Below are 18,698 nucleotides of genomic sequence, written 5' to 3' on the forward strand. Positions count from 1 at the left end.
CGAAGCATGTCATTTTTGCAACATAAAAGCTCCTTAAATTAGAGCCTTTCAGAAGGAGAACCTGCATCTAAACATTTCTGCACAGCTGGATAACCTGGCTGTAGATAGGTCTCCTACCTTCATATTACCAACACATCCATAGTGATGTAACATAGAAAGCCCGACCTTGAAGGGAGGGGTGGTGTCAAGCAAAAAAAAAATCATTCAGACCTTGACTGAAAGTAGAGAGCTGGGATTTAGAACAACCACTATTTGTCTGAAATATACCCCTGTGTTCAAAGACAACATTAGGCACTTGTCTACGTGTCTTCCTCTGAAGATCTGACCTAGAACCACTTGAGGACAGCAGCCCTGACCTTCATCAAAGTACAAGACTAACTGCCTCTAAATTTACACCAAAAAACTCATTCAGAATTAAACTAAATTTGAATTAGTAGGAGGTGGAGGGGAATTGTAAGTGGAAAAACAGGACGTTGGCACATGCTGCTTGTCCTCAAAACTTTTGTGGAGAGAAAAACTAGCATAAGGAGTCAGCAACCCTGCAAAAGCACCCTGTGCAGTACCCATAGCTGACTTTAATTCCCCTTGCTACATCAATCATAAAAAACAACACTTTGCACAATTTGAGTCCTCCAAAATGGACAAACAAGGCTCCTGCTGCTTTTCAGTACCTTCATATCACATTCTTAGCCCTACAGGGCCTGCATCTGCATGCATCAACAACTAGTCTGCAAGGATTGAACATGGTCTGCTCCTGAATTATTATTTTTTTTTTGCTTATAGAGCTCTGTACAGGCAACAGGGCATCTTTGTGCCTTATGCTCAGCCCTCTGTTGCCAAACTCACAGCACTTCCCAGCAGCAATGAAAGCCACATGCATGACAGGAACACAGGGACTTTGCCTAAATGAAGCAGTGTTTTTCATTAGCACTATACTGGCACCAAAACCCACAAGTTACAACAGAACAAAAGGCAATGTCAAAAGGAGAGCACTGAGCATATCAAAGAAAAAAAAAATAGGATGGCACAATCAAGTCATCACTTCCTATTACTTGCATGATGTTAATCTGCCCACATAATGTGCTTGTTTCGGGTTTTTCCTGGAGCTAATAGTAGAGATATTACTGTCATTGGAGACAGGTAGACCCTTTTGATATCTAAAAAGAAAAAAATATATTGAAGGAGTTGCCACAGACAAAACATTGCTTTTCTCTTTAAGGGAATATTGATTTGTTTTCCTGAACTATTTCAACACTGAGAGCAGTGCCCCATGGGCCCAAAAAGGCACCAAAAGCAAATCAGAGCATCAGCTTCAGATTAACAAGTGTTAGGCTGCAACTGGAAATACCTGTACAGACAGCTGTGTCAGGGAGACAGAACCCAGAACTCTTCTAGCAACATTTATTCCACCTGCCCTCCCTCTTCCTCTTTTCCTGTGGCATGTTACAATCATTTCATTCAGACTAGGTCTCCAATTTGTTCAGCAACTTGTAAAGGAATTTATGGGCTCTGGTATACAAGGGACTATGCAGCAGAACTTTCTAGAGTAGTTCTCTTACCATGTGGTTGCCCATCATGGTCAGGAGCTAGATTTCATGCACCAAGGGGACCTCTCCCTAGAGTGAAGTTGCAGTAAGTGTGCAGGCTCAGCTTTATTCCACATCACTTCTGTTTCAGCCAACTACCTTACAAAGAGCCAGACATGACAACATTGTCATTGAAACTACTAAAGAAACAGCCTTTCCTCAAACACAAGAAAACCCTACAGCTTTCTACTGTTTCCAGTGCTGGAAAAGGTGGTTAGAAAAATAAGCAGGTCTAGACAAATCCATCTATTTATACTGGTTTGAGATCCTCTTTTCCCTTTTTGATTTGGCAGCTTAGCCACTTGTGTTCAGTGAGGCAAGTGAAGTTCAGGTACCCATCAGCCAGCATCTGCATTAGGCCTGAGACAAGACTACTGCCGGTGCTGCAGGAAGATTTCTTTGGAAATACCTGCACCCTACCAACATGCCTGTACCCCAAGAGCAAAGCAGTTTTCTCCAGTAACTGCTCTACTGATACGCCAGGCCATTCTGACTACCAGGCTGTGTTGCATGGAATAGAAAAAGCAGACTGGCTGTCACTTGCCCAGCTCAGAGATCCCTAAGATGAGCCACGCAAAGCCCCAGTTCAGTAAAAACAAAGCCTTGCAAAACCTCTCTGTCTGGGTATTCAAAGCGTTAATTGGTTTGAAAAACAAAACCCAAAGCCTGTGTGTTAATTTGCTATTTAAATTGAAATTTTTTTATTCCATGTCTGCCATGTCTGGCACAAGGCTGTCCTGGGCGTTACTACAATAAAAAATAATTTGGAAAATAATCCCATTGTTCCAGTCACACCCATGGGAATTTCATGTGTAGGGAAGTAGGAACATCAAAACTGAGATCTGTTGTGTGATCAGAGCACTGAGTTTGCCCTTTACAACAGTCAGTTTTATTCAAGTGCATGTTGGGAGCGAGATCAGAAACAGCGAGCTAAGGCGGGAAGATGTCTCAACACTTTAAGGTTAATAAATTCCTACTTGCACAGCCTAAAACTCTCAGAAATCATCTCTAGTGTAGTAAGTTAGCAATAATACCCTTTACAAGAACACATCCACACCCATGGGTGGTTAGGTGATCACACTGTTACCTTTCCTGCCCCCCCTCAAGCCAGTCATTCCCCGTGCCCGTCTAAACACAGTAATGAATTGCCCTAAAACACTTCCCAGTTGCCAGTCACAAGCCCTTTCAAAGTGCTTACTCTGCACAAAGTGGAAGCTTCATCCAAAGCTCCATGCGACTATAATGCAGCTTGGGTACGGTACTTACAGGCACACAATAATCTGCCACACCAGCAACCTCCCTTTCACCTTCCTCCAGACCCCCACTCTTACACTCTGCCGACTGCATCGGTCCAATGCCGTAATAAGTAACCACATAGCATTTGCTGTACATCAGCTCTTCTGCACACAGTAGTTTGAAACCCCTGCTAGTGAACACTCTATATTGCCTCATCAAGTTTTAAACTCACTCTTAAGCAGATAATATATGTTTTGATCACACAGAGCCAGCTGCACTTCAGTATCTGTCTACTGACAGACTACAAAGACATCTAGAAACAAAGAGCTCTAACTAGCTATTTTCAATTTTAAAAGTTCTTCTGCTTTTAACACATCTTTCTAAGCTTTCACTGGTTTTGGAAGCAGCCACCATACCTCATTTGTAGCCAAGAACAATTATTTGTATTCTCCTTCTAAACCTTGCTGCAATCCAGTTTGTCCATTAGAAAAAAAAATCTTAAAAAAAGAAAGCCTTTCTTTTGCAGACAGAAACACTAACACCTTTCCCTATTATTAAAAAATTCTTGAGCAATCGAAGGACCACTTTAGTGCCTTGGTGCTTTGGAAGCCTCTATTTGGAAGGGAGATGGTCTTGAGGGAGGAGATCTACATTTCGGTATCCAGGTGGAAAATGGGTTTGGTTTGGCCAAGTAATAACAGCCGGAAAAAACCTCCGTAGCCTGTGCACGCACAGTAGATTCCTTAAGAATGATAACACTGCCTTGAAACATTCCCGAGTACACACATGAGAAACTGGATGGGGAGAAAGCAGCACTGAGCAAGAGAGAGGGGACAGCAGGAGGTCCAAAGGAGAAATACAGACATTTGGCCAGAAAAACTCCTGCCCTGTTCTGTGGGGAGTTATAAGTATGGCAAACTCCATTAGACAGGGTTTTGTAGGTGGTTTTTTGTTGTTGAAGTTTAAAATTACCTGCCAATGCAAAAGGTAACGCCAACGCAGGGCAACCTAGCTGTCTCCACCAAGGCAAAGTAGAAAACTCCACAACAGCATTTTAACCACGAATTTGGTAAGGGTGCAAACTGATGCACACAAGTCAGCCATCCTTCTAAAGCAAAGGCTTCACAGGCATCCCTCGCTGCTCTGCTGGGAACACGAATGTCTAGAGTTATGGTGAAAAGTCTCAGTCTCTGCATGCAAAGCAGCAGCGACTGACACTAGATATGTCCACATCCCATTTTAGACATATACTACTTGCAAAATCTTGTGGCGAATTCAAGGCAAAGCCATTAAAGCTGACCTTTTTTTCCTCTCATTTACACAGATTTCTTCAAAAACAGAACATTCAGGGGGTAAAGAGTGATAAAAAGAAGAGCATGGAAGATAAAAGTTCGATTAAAACAAGCAGTTATGATCTGTATTTTTTGGATGGGTGACAGTTATTCTGTATTTTTCCTACCTTTTTTGTAGTTTGGTAAGAACAACAGAGTGTTGCTTTACTCACTGGAGGCAAACCAGTAAACCTGTGAGTGACACATGGCTGTCAGCAACAGTCTACGGTTTATTATTACACTAAGCCCATACGCAAACAGCCTTCACACATCACAGCTAAAACTTGCTTGTGCTTTTTCTCCCTCATACACACATACATAAGAGTGTTTCTTTACAACTTTCAGTGCAGCTTGGAAAAATTTTTACATGCAGCATCTCAGCAATGGATGATGCCAAATACAGCCGCCCTGCAAGCAAAGACAGCAGCTGCCATCACAACAGCACTAACTTGACCCATTTATAAGAAAGCATATCAGGATGCCATACACCAGCCAAGCCACTGAACACCAGCATTCGCTGTACACATCAGTGCTGAATGTCAAAATAGATGGCTGTAACAGGCTCATGTCATGTACTTCTTGCAGCAGCAAACAAACAAAAAAAATGGTCTGAGTTTCCATTGAAACCACTTTCACATACAGAAATCAGAAGTTTGGTTGAACCTCGGAGCAGGGAGTGATGGAACAACTGAACAGCTTCCCCTTGCTGTTGATAGGTCCATGGGAACAGCCCAGTCACTTATTCAATTATTACTGGCAGTATCTGAGCCACGAGCCATGTGAGGAGTGTGCAGTTCCAGTCAAATGCTTGTGTGGGGTTTGGTGGCTTTTTTTTTGGCTGGTTGGTTGTTTTTTTGGTAGAGTTTTTTTAAAGCAAAACAAAACATAGCCACACACATCAGAGCTCACGTAGGTGCCCTGCAAAATCAGCCGTGCCCCCAGAGATGCTCAGATACAAATCAATAACCCAGACATGAGTAGCACAAGACGACTCCCAGGCTCAACCAGGACACTGGCTGAAGTGTCCGATACAAACCAACCTGGTTTCTGGTTCCATTCAGCTCACGAGACAAATTGTGGCAATTCTTATCATTTCCACACTGCCAACTCTTCCCTCTCTTCCCACCCAGTGCAGACAGGTGCAGCTTCATCCTTACTTTCCCAAAGGTTATGCAGCAACTCCTCCAAAAGATACCTGGGAGCTGAAAGTTTACTTTCAGCAAAATTCTATAGTCATTTGTAGAAGCTGCCTTGAAAACCTTCTAGTTCAGAAGCCAATAACCACTTGGCAGAGCCTGACAGACATAATTAGAGAGCTTGATTGTTTCAAAGGACATTACCCAAGAAAATGAATATGTTGCTGCAGTCCTTGCAATAAATTTCCAATGGGTTTGGTTGCAGAGGTCTTGAAAGGGTTTTAGCAGACTTTTAATTATGCTGTGAGGACTCAAGTATTTTTCTAGTGCTTGGCAAAATGGGATCCTATTATTTCTGCTTGCAGTGCACACTCACTGAAAGCTTATCCACAGGCCTACAGCCTAAGAATTCCTACAACTTTGTAATCCAAAATTTTTGTATCATTTGTGATATACATTAGTGACTTCCAGTAACAATGGCCCAAGAGAGAGCATTTTACTGTGTGATAGTTTAAACCATTTGGCTCAGCGCTGTATCCTGAAATACACTGCAGGGAGACTATATATTTTGCTGCAGGTTACGCTGATTTACAGCAGCATTAAGCCAAGTGCTGTAACATCCTACAGAGCCAATTTGCCTTTTAGCTCTCTGCTATACTTCAGACACTGCATGGGAACAGAGAAAGTTCACAGCATCACAGCCCAGACCTGCCTTTGCTCAAAGGCTGGTACTGTTCAGTAGCACCAGTTGTTGCAGGTGTTTTTGCACCGACCCCGGTGGTCACTGCTGCTTCTATGGGTATGTTACACATTCAGCCTCCCACAAACCTTTCATTGCAGTTGGGGAAGGGAAAGCACCACAGCCTGTGCCATCACCCAACCCTCTGCTGCTGTTCAGTCCAGCCTGCCCTGCTCAGCACCTCCATCTCCCACCTCTCAGCCTGCTCTCCAAACCAAATCCTTCTCTGCAAAGATCACTCAAATACTAACTCCAAGACTAATTTCGGTCATCCAGGCTTAGAGAGGTGCAGTAAACAGGGACCATGAAGACCTCTATTCTGCAAGAGTGGAAGTTTATACAAGTGCCAAGTATTATCATTCATAGATTTATTATAAACTTCTGCATATATTCATATACAATACTTCGGATTTTGTAGCTTTCCCCCTAAGATCTAACCACACCCTCATGAAATAGTCCCAGAGCCTTCCCTGACACAAAGAGAAGTACTACTATTCCCATTTTATTTGGGGGAAAGAAAAGAGGGAGCAAGAACGTGCAAGTCTCAGTTCCCAGACTTTGTGCTGCTCTATAGAATATACACTGAGCATTTAAGGGAATGGTCTTTTTTCTTGGGAAAGAGGGTGGAAAACAAAGCCTTATGAATCAGCCAGCTGATAATTAAAAGCAACTAAATCCAGATCACTAAGCTGCACATGAGAATCTGAACTCCTCAAATGCTGAATTCCTCTGCCAACCAGAAAATCCAGGGTCACTTGCCCAGCTGGTCACTATTGTTCTGTCCAATAAAGTTCTGGCAGGAATGCATGTTTAACAAAATACAGAGATTAGGCATAGCAAAGAATGCAGCTCCCCCCTCAGTGTTTAGGTTAGTGGGGTTTGCATGTTGAAATACTGAAGCTTAAGCATATCAGATTTTCTCTGTCCTGTACAGCTAGTGCCAGTGACAGACACAAGCTGACAGCCTAGTTCTCAGGATCACTGCCATTTTAGCTTTAAGTTCATTAAAAGCAGCATAAAAAGTTCACCTCAAAGCTGCAATGACCACCAATTAAATCAGTGTTTTCTTGGGGATGTAGAGTACCAATTAGAAGAGCACTTTGTACCTCCCATGCACCAGGAACTCTTGAAGGGCAATTTAAACCAAGCCAGAGACTCAAGGGACCAGATTTTGAGACCCTTGCAACAGGCTAGCTCATCTTCAAACGTCTTAGGATAGCCTAGGTTTCCAGAAGGAAATCTAGCATCCAGTGACTAAACAGAGCATCTAAATCGCAATGATCTTCCTAACATCTGACTTAGCTCCTGACAGTTCAAAATCAGGATCTTTAGCTCAATTTACAACAAGGCACGCAAGACTAGACTCAGGTGCAAATGATCTCGCACAGATCTTCAGAGATCGTGCAGGAAGACAGCTTTTATCAAGTCAGATGCCATGCACAGAGCAGCTCCGATACCTCACTGGGCCAAGAATTTCTCAGCTCAAAAAAGAACAGTGTTAGACAGATATTTGAGACTCAGAAGTAGATTTGCAAAGGATATAGTCCTTGGAGAACTGTGTGAAAGAAGGTTATAAACAGCCTGGTTACACCTCAAAGTTAATGGTTTATGTTTAGAGATACCAAGGATTCATAAGTTACCCTGCAGGGGGTTATGGTAGCTCACCCTGCATGAGCAGGAAGCATCTAAGATCCTGTTACCATGGCAGTCTCTCCTCTCTTTCTCCCTTCACAAAAAGCTGAAAAGTAACTTTCTGTCAGAGCCACACAGTAAATCTGGAACAGGTACAGCTGAGATAGGGAGCTGCCAACAGCCAGATCTAGGTGTTTTCTTCCAGGAGAGCCTTTTTTAGCCATCCCAGCACAGTAACAGAAACCTTATTTTAGCTGGTATCACTTTCATTGCCACCTGAAAATGCAAACAACTTAAAGCTTGCACCAGATACAGCAATGAGACAAGCAGCCAGACAGCCCACATTGAGCAGGGTGGCAGAAACCAGACCAGTTCTAGGGAAGCAGAAGAGGCAATCAGGCAAGAACAACATGAGGAAGCCAGGCAACCTGAGGCCAGAGGAAGAGAAGTGGTATCAGATTAAGAAAACAAAAAAATTCTTTTTCTTTAGGGAAAACACAAGCAGAATCTCCCTTGGGTTGGAGCGTTAAATTCATGTCCACCCCCCTTCACACACAGGCACGCTGGAGAGCTCTTGGTAGATCTGTCACCCATTGCTGCTTCAAATGAGGATTTGAAAAAGCTCCCTGTGCTCTGCTGTGTTTACAGCAATAATGAGAGCCTGGAGGAAGGGGTTAGAAACATCTGAGTTTAATAAGGGCTAAGCAGCACACAGCAAAAAAGCAATGTCTGCCCTTCCGTTCAGGGCTACCACACCCCACCAAGCACCACAGCACCAGGCCAATGGGAGACTCAGCACGGAGACGTTATGTCATCCAAACGGCCACACAGCCCATCTGCCCCAAGCCTTTTCGAGATGAGAAGAAGCATTTCAAACCAGCCGAGAGCTCCCAGCACCAGTTTTGAACGGCTAAATAAGCAAAGTCCTGTGGGGAAAAAACAGATGTTGATTGACCCCAGGCATAAAACAAGCCAAGGACAGAAGGGAAGTTTATGTGCAGTCCCTTAACTCAACAACTCCATCTCACAAGGTCATCACAACAGGGCAAAAGGAGTGTTTAGCTCATTTAGCACCTATGCTACTGCCTTTTCTTAGTCCTCAACAGCTCTAACATCCAACATCCACAGGGTAAGGAGCATCCTGTTCCAGTTGCATGAAGACCATTAACCTGAGCATTCAGGTTCTGCAATCACATTTGCTGCACCCCTCTCCTCACTTCTGCAGGGTCCACCCCCAAAACTGTCCTCACATCAAACAGGTATCTTTCATAAAACACCTTTGCCTGCACTGCACATTCTTCCCACCACACACACTTTGTTTTTATTCCACCGGTAAGTGGGAATCAAGAGTCTTGCCCATCTGCAAAGTCAAAACCAACTCCCCTCTAGAGTGCACATACCCACCCACCTCCAAAAAAAGAGTGGGTGGGTGGTGGAAGGACACCCAGAAGAAACAGCACAGGACCTGTTCGTAACTCTACAGACTCAGTACAACTTGGTTACATGACCATGTCCAAGGAGATATTCCCCTGCCTCATGATTTCATTGCACTGGCATTCCTGAGATGCTCTGAGCAAGCACATGCCTATATCTAGTGCAAATACTGCAAAGAATATCACTTCCACCCTGTTCCTAGGGGCAGAAGAAGTTGGAACTGATTAAAAAGACATCTGACTACATAACCTGATGTCAAGAATGGACATGACTAGATGCATTTCTGTGTAGTGGTACCTCACATTAGCTTTAAAGTTTTGACAGATGGTTTGTTTGCTCAGCACACGACAGTCTTACTCAGCTCTCATGGGACAGACAGGAGACATGCAGCAGACCACAGAGAAGTAAAGGGAAGAGTCCTACATAGGAGAAGCTCACAGCTACCTTCTCTTCTCAGCTTCAAAGAGGTTTCAAATTCAACTGCTATGATTTTAAGTGGTGGATTCTCCTTTCCAGGTAAACCACATAGCTATGGAAGAGGAGACTGGTCTGTCCCAAACAGGAAACATTATGAAGCTGCCCTCAGCTTTTGTCTCAGTAGCATCCATTGTGTAGGCCTCTGGGTGAAAGCCATTTCTTAACAGATCAGAGAGGTCTTTTTAATTTGCCAGAGCTATGATTTCCCTACTTTGGAAGCTGAAAATTACTCTCAAACCTGAAATAGCTTCCTATTTGTTGGTCCTCAAAGATTCAACTATTTTCAAAACAGCCAGGCCTAAATATTAGAGGCATCACTGTCAACCAAGTACACTCTTTATTTACACAACAGTTCATTTCCAAGAGGAGGAAAACATCAAACTTACCAAAACCAGCCAAAACATCTACATCATGTTATTCCATGCAATAAATTGCAAGTCAATAAATAATCGTTTCTTTCTATAAAGGAGATAAGGAACGAAAACAATAAGGAACAGTATCACAGTTGCCACCCTTGTAGCAGTATTAAGGACTTCAATTCAGACCAGTGCCACACTGCATAAACACAGTAAGCAGGAGCTTTAGTATTATTCAACTATATAAAAAATTGAAAAAATGCAGGACAGTAACCCAATTAGTAGCATTCTGCTTCTTTTAACTTCTGCAGCTATGATCCTTAATGAGTCTTTGTTATATCTAAGTTGGCACAGGCTAACTTTATGCTCAAAGCCTCAAAATAAACATTATGCCTCAGTGAAAGTAAGTTTAAGCACTGTCTAAATCTGTCTAATCAAAAGTGAGTTGGGAGCTTTGAGCATATTGCAGAAACAAGGTCAGATGAATTTTAGTATTATCCTACAGAAGAAGTAGTCTATGCTTTACAAAACAATGTTCCCAGACATGCTAGAGGTCTAACGCAGGAAAGAACATGAGTAGCTGGTCCATTATTCTAATCCAGCAGACCCAAAGCACTCTGTGCTTTTAGTCTTTCATCATTACCTCAAAGTCATCCTTCATTTTCCCCTCTTTATCAAGACACAGCCCAATATAACAAAGATGTGAATAAATATTCTATGATCCAAGTGTCACAGAACCACTCCCCCTGAGCAAAGCTGTAAAGTTTCTAACCTGATGTGTTTCAACTAGGATTTTAGCACACTAACAAGCTCAGCTTTGAGAAAATGAACAAATAAGGGTTATTGAAAGAGACACATTTGTTAATTTATCCAAGGGAGCACAAGTTCACTGCCACCCATTGCTTTGCCTCTCCACTCCCTTTTTCTTCTGAGAGCTGGTAAATGAAACCTGCACGAGAGGAAATGATTCACACAAGCAGCTGGAAAGGCAAGACAGTAGGAGATTTCCTAAACGAATACAATTTACTGCAGTAACTACAGTCACGTCTGGCATTTCAAAGCCATTCCAGCATCGCTAGGTCCTCACACTACCATTGGCTTCACTGTTAATTGCATTGCAAAGTTACAGCACCGAACTCCAAAAGTCAGATGAGGATCATATGGCTGCAGAGTCCAGGAAACAAACACCGGATAGTTCAAGGGTTTGGCGATGAGCTTAAGACCTTGTGACCTCTTGGTTACCTGGGTAGGGCACTTCAAAGGGGAATTAGTGCTGAGGACTCAGCGTGACACAAATCCCGGTTTGTTTGCTTGGCATCCTCACACAGTCCGTAGCAAACCATAGAAAACCAGAGACCCAGGCAATGAACAGGCTATTAGGTGATGGAGGGAATGACTCAGAAAGCAAGATTCTGTCCGTAAAAGGAAAGAGAACCACATTTCTCCAATATGTATAGTTTTATAGTCCACACCCACTTAAGAGCCACAAGAGGACTGGAATTTGGGGCTGAAATCAGGTTCAAATCATCTTTCTCTGGTCAAGAGAGAATTAACAGACAACCATCAGGAAAACTCCAGATACATGTTCTGAAAGCATTCTGACAGACTGCATAAATCAGGATACTGATTTATAGATCACCTTTTAATATTAAGAACAGGCTTCTACCACGTAAAGAGACCCACACTTACTTAAACTTACTAAAACCTCACCTAAGAGGCTGGAGGTTGTTACATCACAGCGCAGTTGTGCGCAGCCCTTCAAATGGGGCTGGGGAAGAGCAATTCCATCCTCGCAAACATGTAGCTGCAGGACTAGGCACAATGCAGGCAGGTGTTTTGAAAAGAACAAATCTACCTCTAACAGGTCCACCTACACATCTTGATCTTGAAAGCCAGCCTTTCAAGTGACCCATTAGGAGACTGCCAGCCTCAAGGAATAATTGACAACATATTTCGAGCATCACCTAAATATCTGAAAGCATCAACGCTTCAGGTTTTTTGGGGGAAAAGTAAGACAAGCTATAGTACAGGAAAGCTGATGTCAGTTTAAGTATCTTTCACACAACACAGCAGGACACAGTGCATGTTTAATTGTCCCACTGAATCATGGCAAAGTGATTTGCCCCCTAATACAGAGTAAACTATTGGTAGAGGCACAACTGGAATCCAGGTCTCGCTCTCCTGGGCTGTGCTCCCAGGCACGAACATGGCAATAAGAAATGGATGAAGCCACCTGGCCTTCCATGTCAAAGCCTCTACCTCTAGCATTCAAAAGTTGCACTTACAGATTTCAATTGACTGATGTTACTTTCCTCTCCATATCCGTCCTCAAGAAACACGACTGCTGTAGCAAGCACTAGGAATTACTATGCGATCAAAATAAGTACTGATCTGTAATTATCCGCACAGTCTGGATAAGAACGCCTACTTGGACAGTCCTGTTATTTGTAGCATCGTGGTTCTAATGTCGATTCACAAGAATAAATTTTTAGGCTGAGGTGTAAGTGTTCTGAAGGTCTATCTATCACAGTTGGACTTTGCACCCACTCCAGCTAACTCTTGTGATGCTACTGTAAAGCTACCGGTAGGAAAGAGTTATCATCCTACATTGCTTTCCAGTTCAAGTTTGGGGGTGTTCTTTCAGCTATCTCCACCTCATGGCCAAAGAGTTTTCTAGTCTAAGCACTGCATCTAGTCTCAGAAGTTTAACTCCCACACTTGAGTTCACAAGAACTTGATGCATGAATAATTTGAAACTACAGGAAAATAGGATGAAAAGTTAAGCTGGGAGAACATCAATTCCAAAGTCAACTAACACAGATGCAGGCATTCTTGGAAAAATCAAGCTACTTCCAGCATGGGAATAAGCTTCCCCTAACTTAGTTAGCAAAGCTTCTCAGGACCAAGTCTGGAGGACAACAGTTCCCACCTGGCAGACAGCACCTCCATTCTTATGCTTTGGGTAGGACCCACTTCCCACTCTCATTGCCTTAACACAGTAGCAAGTTAGAAACGCACGCACTAAATGTGAATTTCAAACAAAACAGTGAGGCTGCTACAATCTACACAACGCCAACAAACTCTGCTGCTTGGATTTCAGTCATTATTACTTACACATCCCCTACGGAAGTTCAAAGCAATTCAAGCACATGCAAAGATAGACTGCAAGTATCTTTGGTCTAATAATCCAGATCTGTCACCTGAAGCCAACCAGAAGCTGGAATTTTCATTTTAAAAAAGGAAACAAAGCAAGAAACATTCCACCAGAACAAGTATTCCACAATCTCATTTTGAAGGATGTGAATAATTTTTTTCCTCCAAATTTCCCTCCACCACCCCCCAAGCTTTTTTACACTGCCCAGGACATTACTTTTCTAGCAAAAAGTGTTCAGCAGTCCTCAGAGCCTCAGAAGCCCATCTCTGAGACAGCCTGCAACCTAGATAGCAAGGGCTGTATCGGCTATTGATTTTTGAATGGTTTTCTAGGTAGAAGACAAAAGATTCCAGCAACTTTTTTTTCCTTAAAGAAATACAACTTTTATGACAAGCTAATTTTTAAAAAAATTGATAGCAGATTCCCAAACGGCTCAATCGTGTCTTCACTTGCTGATCAAGGACAGAAAAAGACATCTGCAGGAACATGGTGCATCTTGTATCAAGGAAACATGTCGGCTGTAGATCATCGCATCCGTATGTGCTGCAACATACCAAAACCTAGAGCTGCAGCAGTAACTTCCAAGGCTCTGGCCTGCTTACGCTTGGCTGGTGGTACCCAGGAAAAGCACCAGAAGTCACTGGGAAGGTTACAGAAGAGAAAGTGAGACTGGCCATGTAGCGTTATTAACAGTAATCACCTACCCACCACCTTGTGTCCTCTGCAGCCTCTTCAAGGCAGAGGTCAGCAAGCTCTGCTGTGACAGAGCTGCTACCACTTCACATAATTCAGGTGCTACTAAGATGCCCTTAGTAAACATCAGTTTATACCAGTCCGATTCAGTCCCCTGAAAAAAGGCTTCACACCCACATAGATCAATGTCAGACTTTAGAGCAAAAAGCCTCATTCTTGTCTGGCATTATATTAAATCCAGAAGAGCACGGCTATCCCAACCTGAAGCTGCACCCTGCAGGAGGCTTCCCCCCAAAGGTCCAACACTGTGGCTGGGTAAAGTTTTCCCACACAGATTTTCCCATCAGAAAGCAAAGCTGTTAGACATTTGCCAACAAAAAAACTCCACCACTCAAGGGGAAATTAAAACATACAAAGATTGCTTCAACGTGTGATACTTGACTAAGCACTTAAATTTTTATTTCAAAACATCCAGCAGTGATTTTTCCCTGCCTTCACCTTTTTTCTTTCCCCCTCTGCTTTAAACTGGAATGGGAGACTCTCATACAGCAAAGTTCCATTGGAGAAAAAAAAAACCCAACCAAACATAAAACACTACCACCTTTCCCAACATCATTATTTAAATCAGCTTTAGATGGTTTTATACAACACTTTATAGCCTTGGAAAGGGATGCATTCCCTTGACAAAGCATCAGCTATCCAAACAACTCAGGCATGGGAAAATTGTTTAGGAGTGTGAACTGGGGAAGGTCTTTCGTGAGCAGAGATACAGCCTACACTCATGTAAGCGTGGTAGCTCTGAACAAAGATCTGCAGGCTAATAGATATGTAAGACAAATGACATGTGGTTCTCATTGCAGCTCATGCTTTAGGAAGGGGGTACCTTGGAACAGATCCAGCTGGGATAGGTTTATCCCATTACTCTCCTATAATTTTCTGCCATTTCAAACCATTTGACAGTTACTGTAGTTTAACATCACACCCCCTACAGACTGAGGCCTGTTTGACAGGCCAGCAAACAAAGCCACCCCCACTTGGAGATGAAATATGCACCATATGTGAGAACGGTGCAAGGCACCAGGCTAGCACCCACTCTTGTACTTCTATGACACGCCGATGCAAATCTGCTGTGTGGATGCCTTATCCCAAATCCTAGCCCAAATAAGCGGTGCTAACATAAGCCCTCCTCCACAGCAACATAACTCATACATACTAGGTATTAGCAAGGGAAGGAGGAGAAAAGGTAGAGACAGGATAGACGAGCCCTGAATATTAAATTCCCAAGTCCCCATTTAAGGGAATCGCAGGGAAAAAAAAAAAAGGTGAAATTCAAGAACAACTGGAATCAGGTTAAGCCACTCTCTTGCTTTATACAGTGCGGCTCATTCATCTGAACAGCTGTTTCACCTCTGGAGAAATACCCAGAGAAAACAGAGGGGAGGGGGAGAAGCCTAAATTGTTTGCTCTGCTGAAGCAGCAAGATACAGTAAATCAAAACTGATTTACATTTAAGTTCATAAGAAATTGGTTTGGGGTTGGGGGCGAGAGGAAGAAAGTGGGAGGCTTGGTTTTAAACAGCTATTTGAAAGCTGCAGCTCTTGAATAGAGCTCTGTAATTAAGGTCTTTCCTTTGTTGAGCAGAACAAGTTTTTCCCCGCAGCCGAGGGCTATAACAGTTCCCTCTGCCGGCATCACCGGCGCCTCCACTCCGGCCGGGGGGACAGGCTGCCCCGCGGACCCGGCGAAGCCCCTTTCCCCTCCCGACGGGCTGGGGGGCAAGAAGGGGAGAGTTTGCGGGTTTCACTTCCCAAAGCTCAGTTCCTCGATCCCCTAGTCGCTCCCTGCCCCAGAGAGGAGCACTGCTGCGGGCAGGCGGGGAGCCTCCCCCTCCCCACGTAAGGCGAGGGCAGCCCAGGGAGCCCCTCGGCGGGAGCTGCTCCCGCTGCTCCCCCCGGCAGCGCCCGGCCTCCTCGCCGGGGAGGCGGACCCGGTCTTACTCACCGGCGACTGGCGAAGCCGCTGCCCGGCGAGCCCGAGCTCTGCTCTGGGTAGTTGTGCTGCAGGGTTGATGCTGGGAATTGATAGAGGAAGCCAGTCCCTAGCGCGCATCCATGCAAGCAGCAGCACCAGGACAAGAAAAGAGCGAACTGCATTTTTGCAAGAAGGTTTTCCTCCCGCCCGCCCCCCCCCGCCTTCTCCTCTCACACAGCACGGCGGGCGCGGGGCCCCACCGTGCCTCCCCCGGCCGGGGTCACGGCGGGATCCCACTGCGCGGCGGTGCCCCCGGCACCGGGGACGGCGGGGCAGGGGTGCCCGGGGCACAGGGACCGCTGCTCCGGCTCCCAAAGGGAAGCCCCGTCCCTCGGCGAGCCGAGCCCCGGCGGCTGCTGCCCGCGCAGGGGGTCCGGGGCCAGCGCGGCTCGTCGCGCCCAGGGCGCGCACACAGCCCCGGACGCCTTTTCAAATTTGGCGAGGTCGGTCCGACTCCGTCAAAGTGGGCGTGGGGTTTCGGCGTTAACCCTTGCCAGGCCTCGCTGCAGACCCCGCTGCGAAGGGGCTCCCATCGGCGAGGGCGGCCGGGCACCCCGGGGCCGCACGCTGACACCCAGGCGGAGCTGGCAGCACCAGGCTCGGCAGCAGCTTGGGCTCCAGCTACCCCGTCAGGAGGCAGTTTGGGCACAGGAGGAAGCACGCCTGGGGAGCCCGAGGCCCAATCCCAAACCCAAAACGTCCCTGACACCTGTGTCTGCCTGATTAACCAAGAGCCAGTTTGAGCAGAACCCGCTGCACCCCAAACACCTGGTGCCTGCTGCCATGTTTGCACTGCAGAAGTTACACACATAAAGTAGGAAATAAATAATTTTTAAGATGCTTCATTCACAAGGTAACCAGTGAAAAAGTAATCTCTGCTTCAGCATGTGCATCCTGCTCGTTTTGGGACCACTTGTAAGCACCCGGGATGGCCCTGAGCTTGGAGAATTGCACAGTCAGCCCCAGCCACGGACAAGAGGAATGTTTTTACAGTCATGGAAAGATGTGGGTGTTTCGCAAAGGCAGCACCCCGAGAAGGAAACCAGAAGTGAGGCTCCCTCTCCACAGCAGCTGAATTTGAGATGAAAGCCCTTGTACATCCCCCATTTGGTGATGGTGGTATAGACCCCATTTGCTGTTCCCTTTGCAGCTCTGGAACAACCTGGGCTGTTGCAGGTCACTGACTGGCCAAGCAACTGAACCAAACACCACAAGGAGGGATTTAATTTTTCAGATGACACAACTGCTTTTCTACATTTTTACCCTCAGATTCTGCAAGCTCACAGTACCCCCTCTGCACCCTCGCCGTTTGTGCAGCCATCCAAAGACAACCCTGATTTACCACCAAAAGCAAATCTTGCTGGGGTATCTTTGGAGCCCGGGGCTTCCCTGGACGGCTCTGCAAAGGCAGAGACCTCTTCCTCATAGGGGCAACACGATCCCTGTGAGATTCTGCAGCAGCTGGAAAATGATTCCTACAAGGTACTGGGAAAATGGCTAGGTGATGAGCACCTACCCCTTCCCCCACAGTGCCCACCTCCAGAGCCTGCTCACGTAGATAAATAGCCCCTGGCTGGAGCCTGAAACCAGACAAGCTTAGACTGCAAATGAGGCAGCAGGTTTTTGAACAGCCACTGTCATTAATCACTGGAGCAAATCACAAAAGGAAGCAGGGGTGCAGCCTGCACTGCAGCTCAGCACGGCCTCCCTGGGGCTGCCCCGCAGAAGCCCTTGGGTGTTCTGGGCCCATGGCCGGGGCAGACAATAGATCAGCCCTCCCTGGGCTCAAAGGGAGTTTAAAAGGTCTGGGCCAGCAGCACTGAGCTGCCAAGCCTGCTCAGAAACAGCCATCATGTACTTAGAAAAAGCCCTCAGCATATGGAGCTGAGATGCAACAAGGCCCTCTGTTCCCAGCCCTGGATCAGGTCAGCCTGAGCACCTTTCCCTTCAGTGCCACCTCATCTTCAGCAAGGGAAATTTCTTCCCTTCCCATCTCCTACCCCCAAGAAAACACATAGCTCCCAGCAACTCACCCTAGGATGTTCAGCCATTTTGCTCCTAGTCAGTCATCAGGAAATCTCTGCTCAGCCTGACAGGGTAACAAAAAAGAGGCTTACTCTCTGGTCTCCTCTCTCAGTAGGGCTACAAACTACCTAACATTCACCCTTCTCCTGGCAAAGCACTCAGGAGCTGCAGCACACCCTAGGGCTGTTCTCTGAGGCTCCCCTGCCCTTTCATCTGAGTGATCATCCTCAGCTGTGTGTGCACAGCCAAACCAGGTGCAGCTGAACCCCCACCCCTGGCAGCTTGTTGCGGCTCCAGGCTGTGTGCTAAGGGCCTGGTTCAGCCTCATGTCCCAAACGCACTAAGTTCCCCCTCCTGACAGGCTGAGGTAGATCATTTATCAGTATTTAACAGCACTAAACGGCACCAGTGGCTTTCTGACCCATTCTCCTGGCTTGGGTTAGCCCCTTCAGAAGCTCTTTGCAGACTTCAAGTCTTAGCTGTCCAAGAGCATTTTATTTCTGGTTACATGCAAAATTTGCTGCTTCAGCCTTCACTGACTTTGCAAGACCGTAGGAGATATTAAATGCAGGTGATTAGACAAGACATGATTCTGGCAAATTATTAGAGACATCTGTAGGAAGCTAATATTCTTCCTATTTCATGAACTGAGAGATTGGAGACCAGAGGTCAAATGACTTTGCTCAAGATTGCAAAGAGCTAAAGGCAGAGCCAGAAATAGAGCTCAGATCTCCAGGCTCCCATTACTTCTGCCCTGTCCCTAATGCACACTTGCTTCTCCTCTGTATGGCTGATTTAAAACGAAAATGAAGAATTAACTTCCAAGCTGATTTTGGAAAAAAGAGAAGAAAGGGTGATACTGTCTACT

At 45.4% G+C, this 18,698-nt stretch overlaps 1 protein-coding gene across 8 annotated transcripts in view; it reads right to left on the reverse strand.

Annotated features, from left to right (window-relative positions):
- Positions 1 to 18,698, reverse strand: part of COL26A1 (collagen type XXVI alpha 1 chain) — a 196,430-nt gene that overhangs the window by 163,826 nt on the left and 13,906 nt on the right. For 4 of the 8 annotated variants that reach the window (XM_064468206.1, XM_064468201.1, XM_064468203.1 and 1 more), the window contains exon 1: positions 15,776 to 16,240. The exons of 1 other annotated variant lie outside the window; for it this stretch is intronic. In XM_064468206.1, coding sequence (XP_064324276.1) covers positions 15,776 to 15,927 — 152 coding nt within the window. In that variant the 5' untranslated portion in view covers positions 15,928 to 16,240. Of the gene's footprint in view, positions 1 to 15,775; positions 16,242 to 18,698 lie in introns of those variants that run through there. 3 more of the 8 variants (XM_064468200.1, XM_064468202.1, XM_064468204.1) reach the window with 2 other exon arrangements.

This window comes from Phalacrocorax carbo, chromosome 17 (assembly GCF_963921805.1).
Source record: "Phalacrocorax carbo chromosome 17, bPhaCar2.1, whole genome shotgun sequence".
NCBI classification, from domain to species: domain Eukaryota; kingdom Metazoa; phylum Chordata; class Aves; order Suliformes; family Phalacrocoracidae; genus Phalacrocorax; species Phalacrocorax carbo.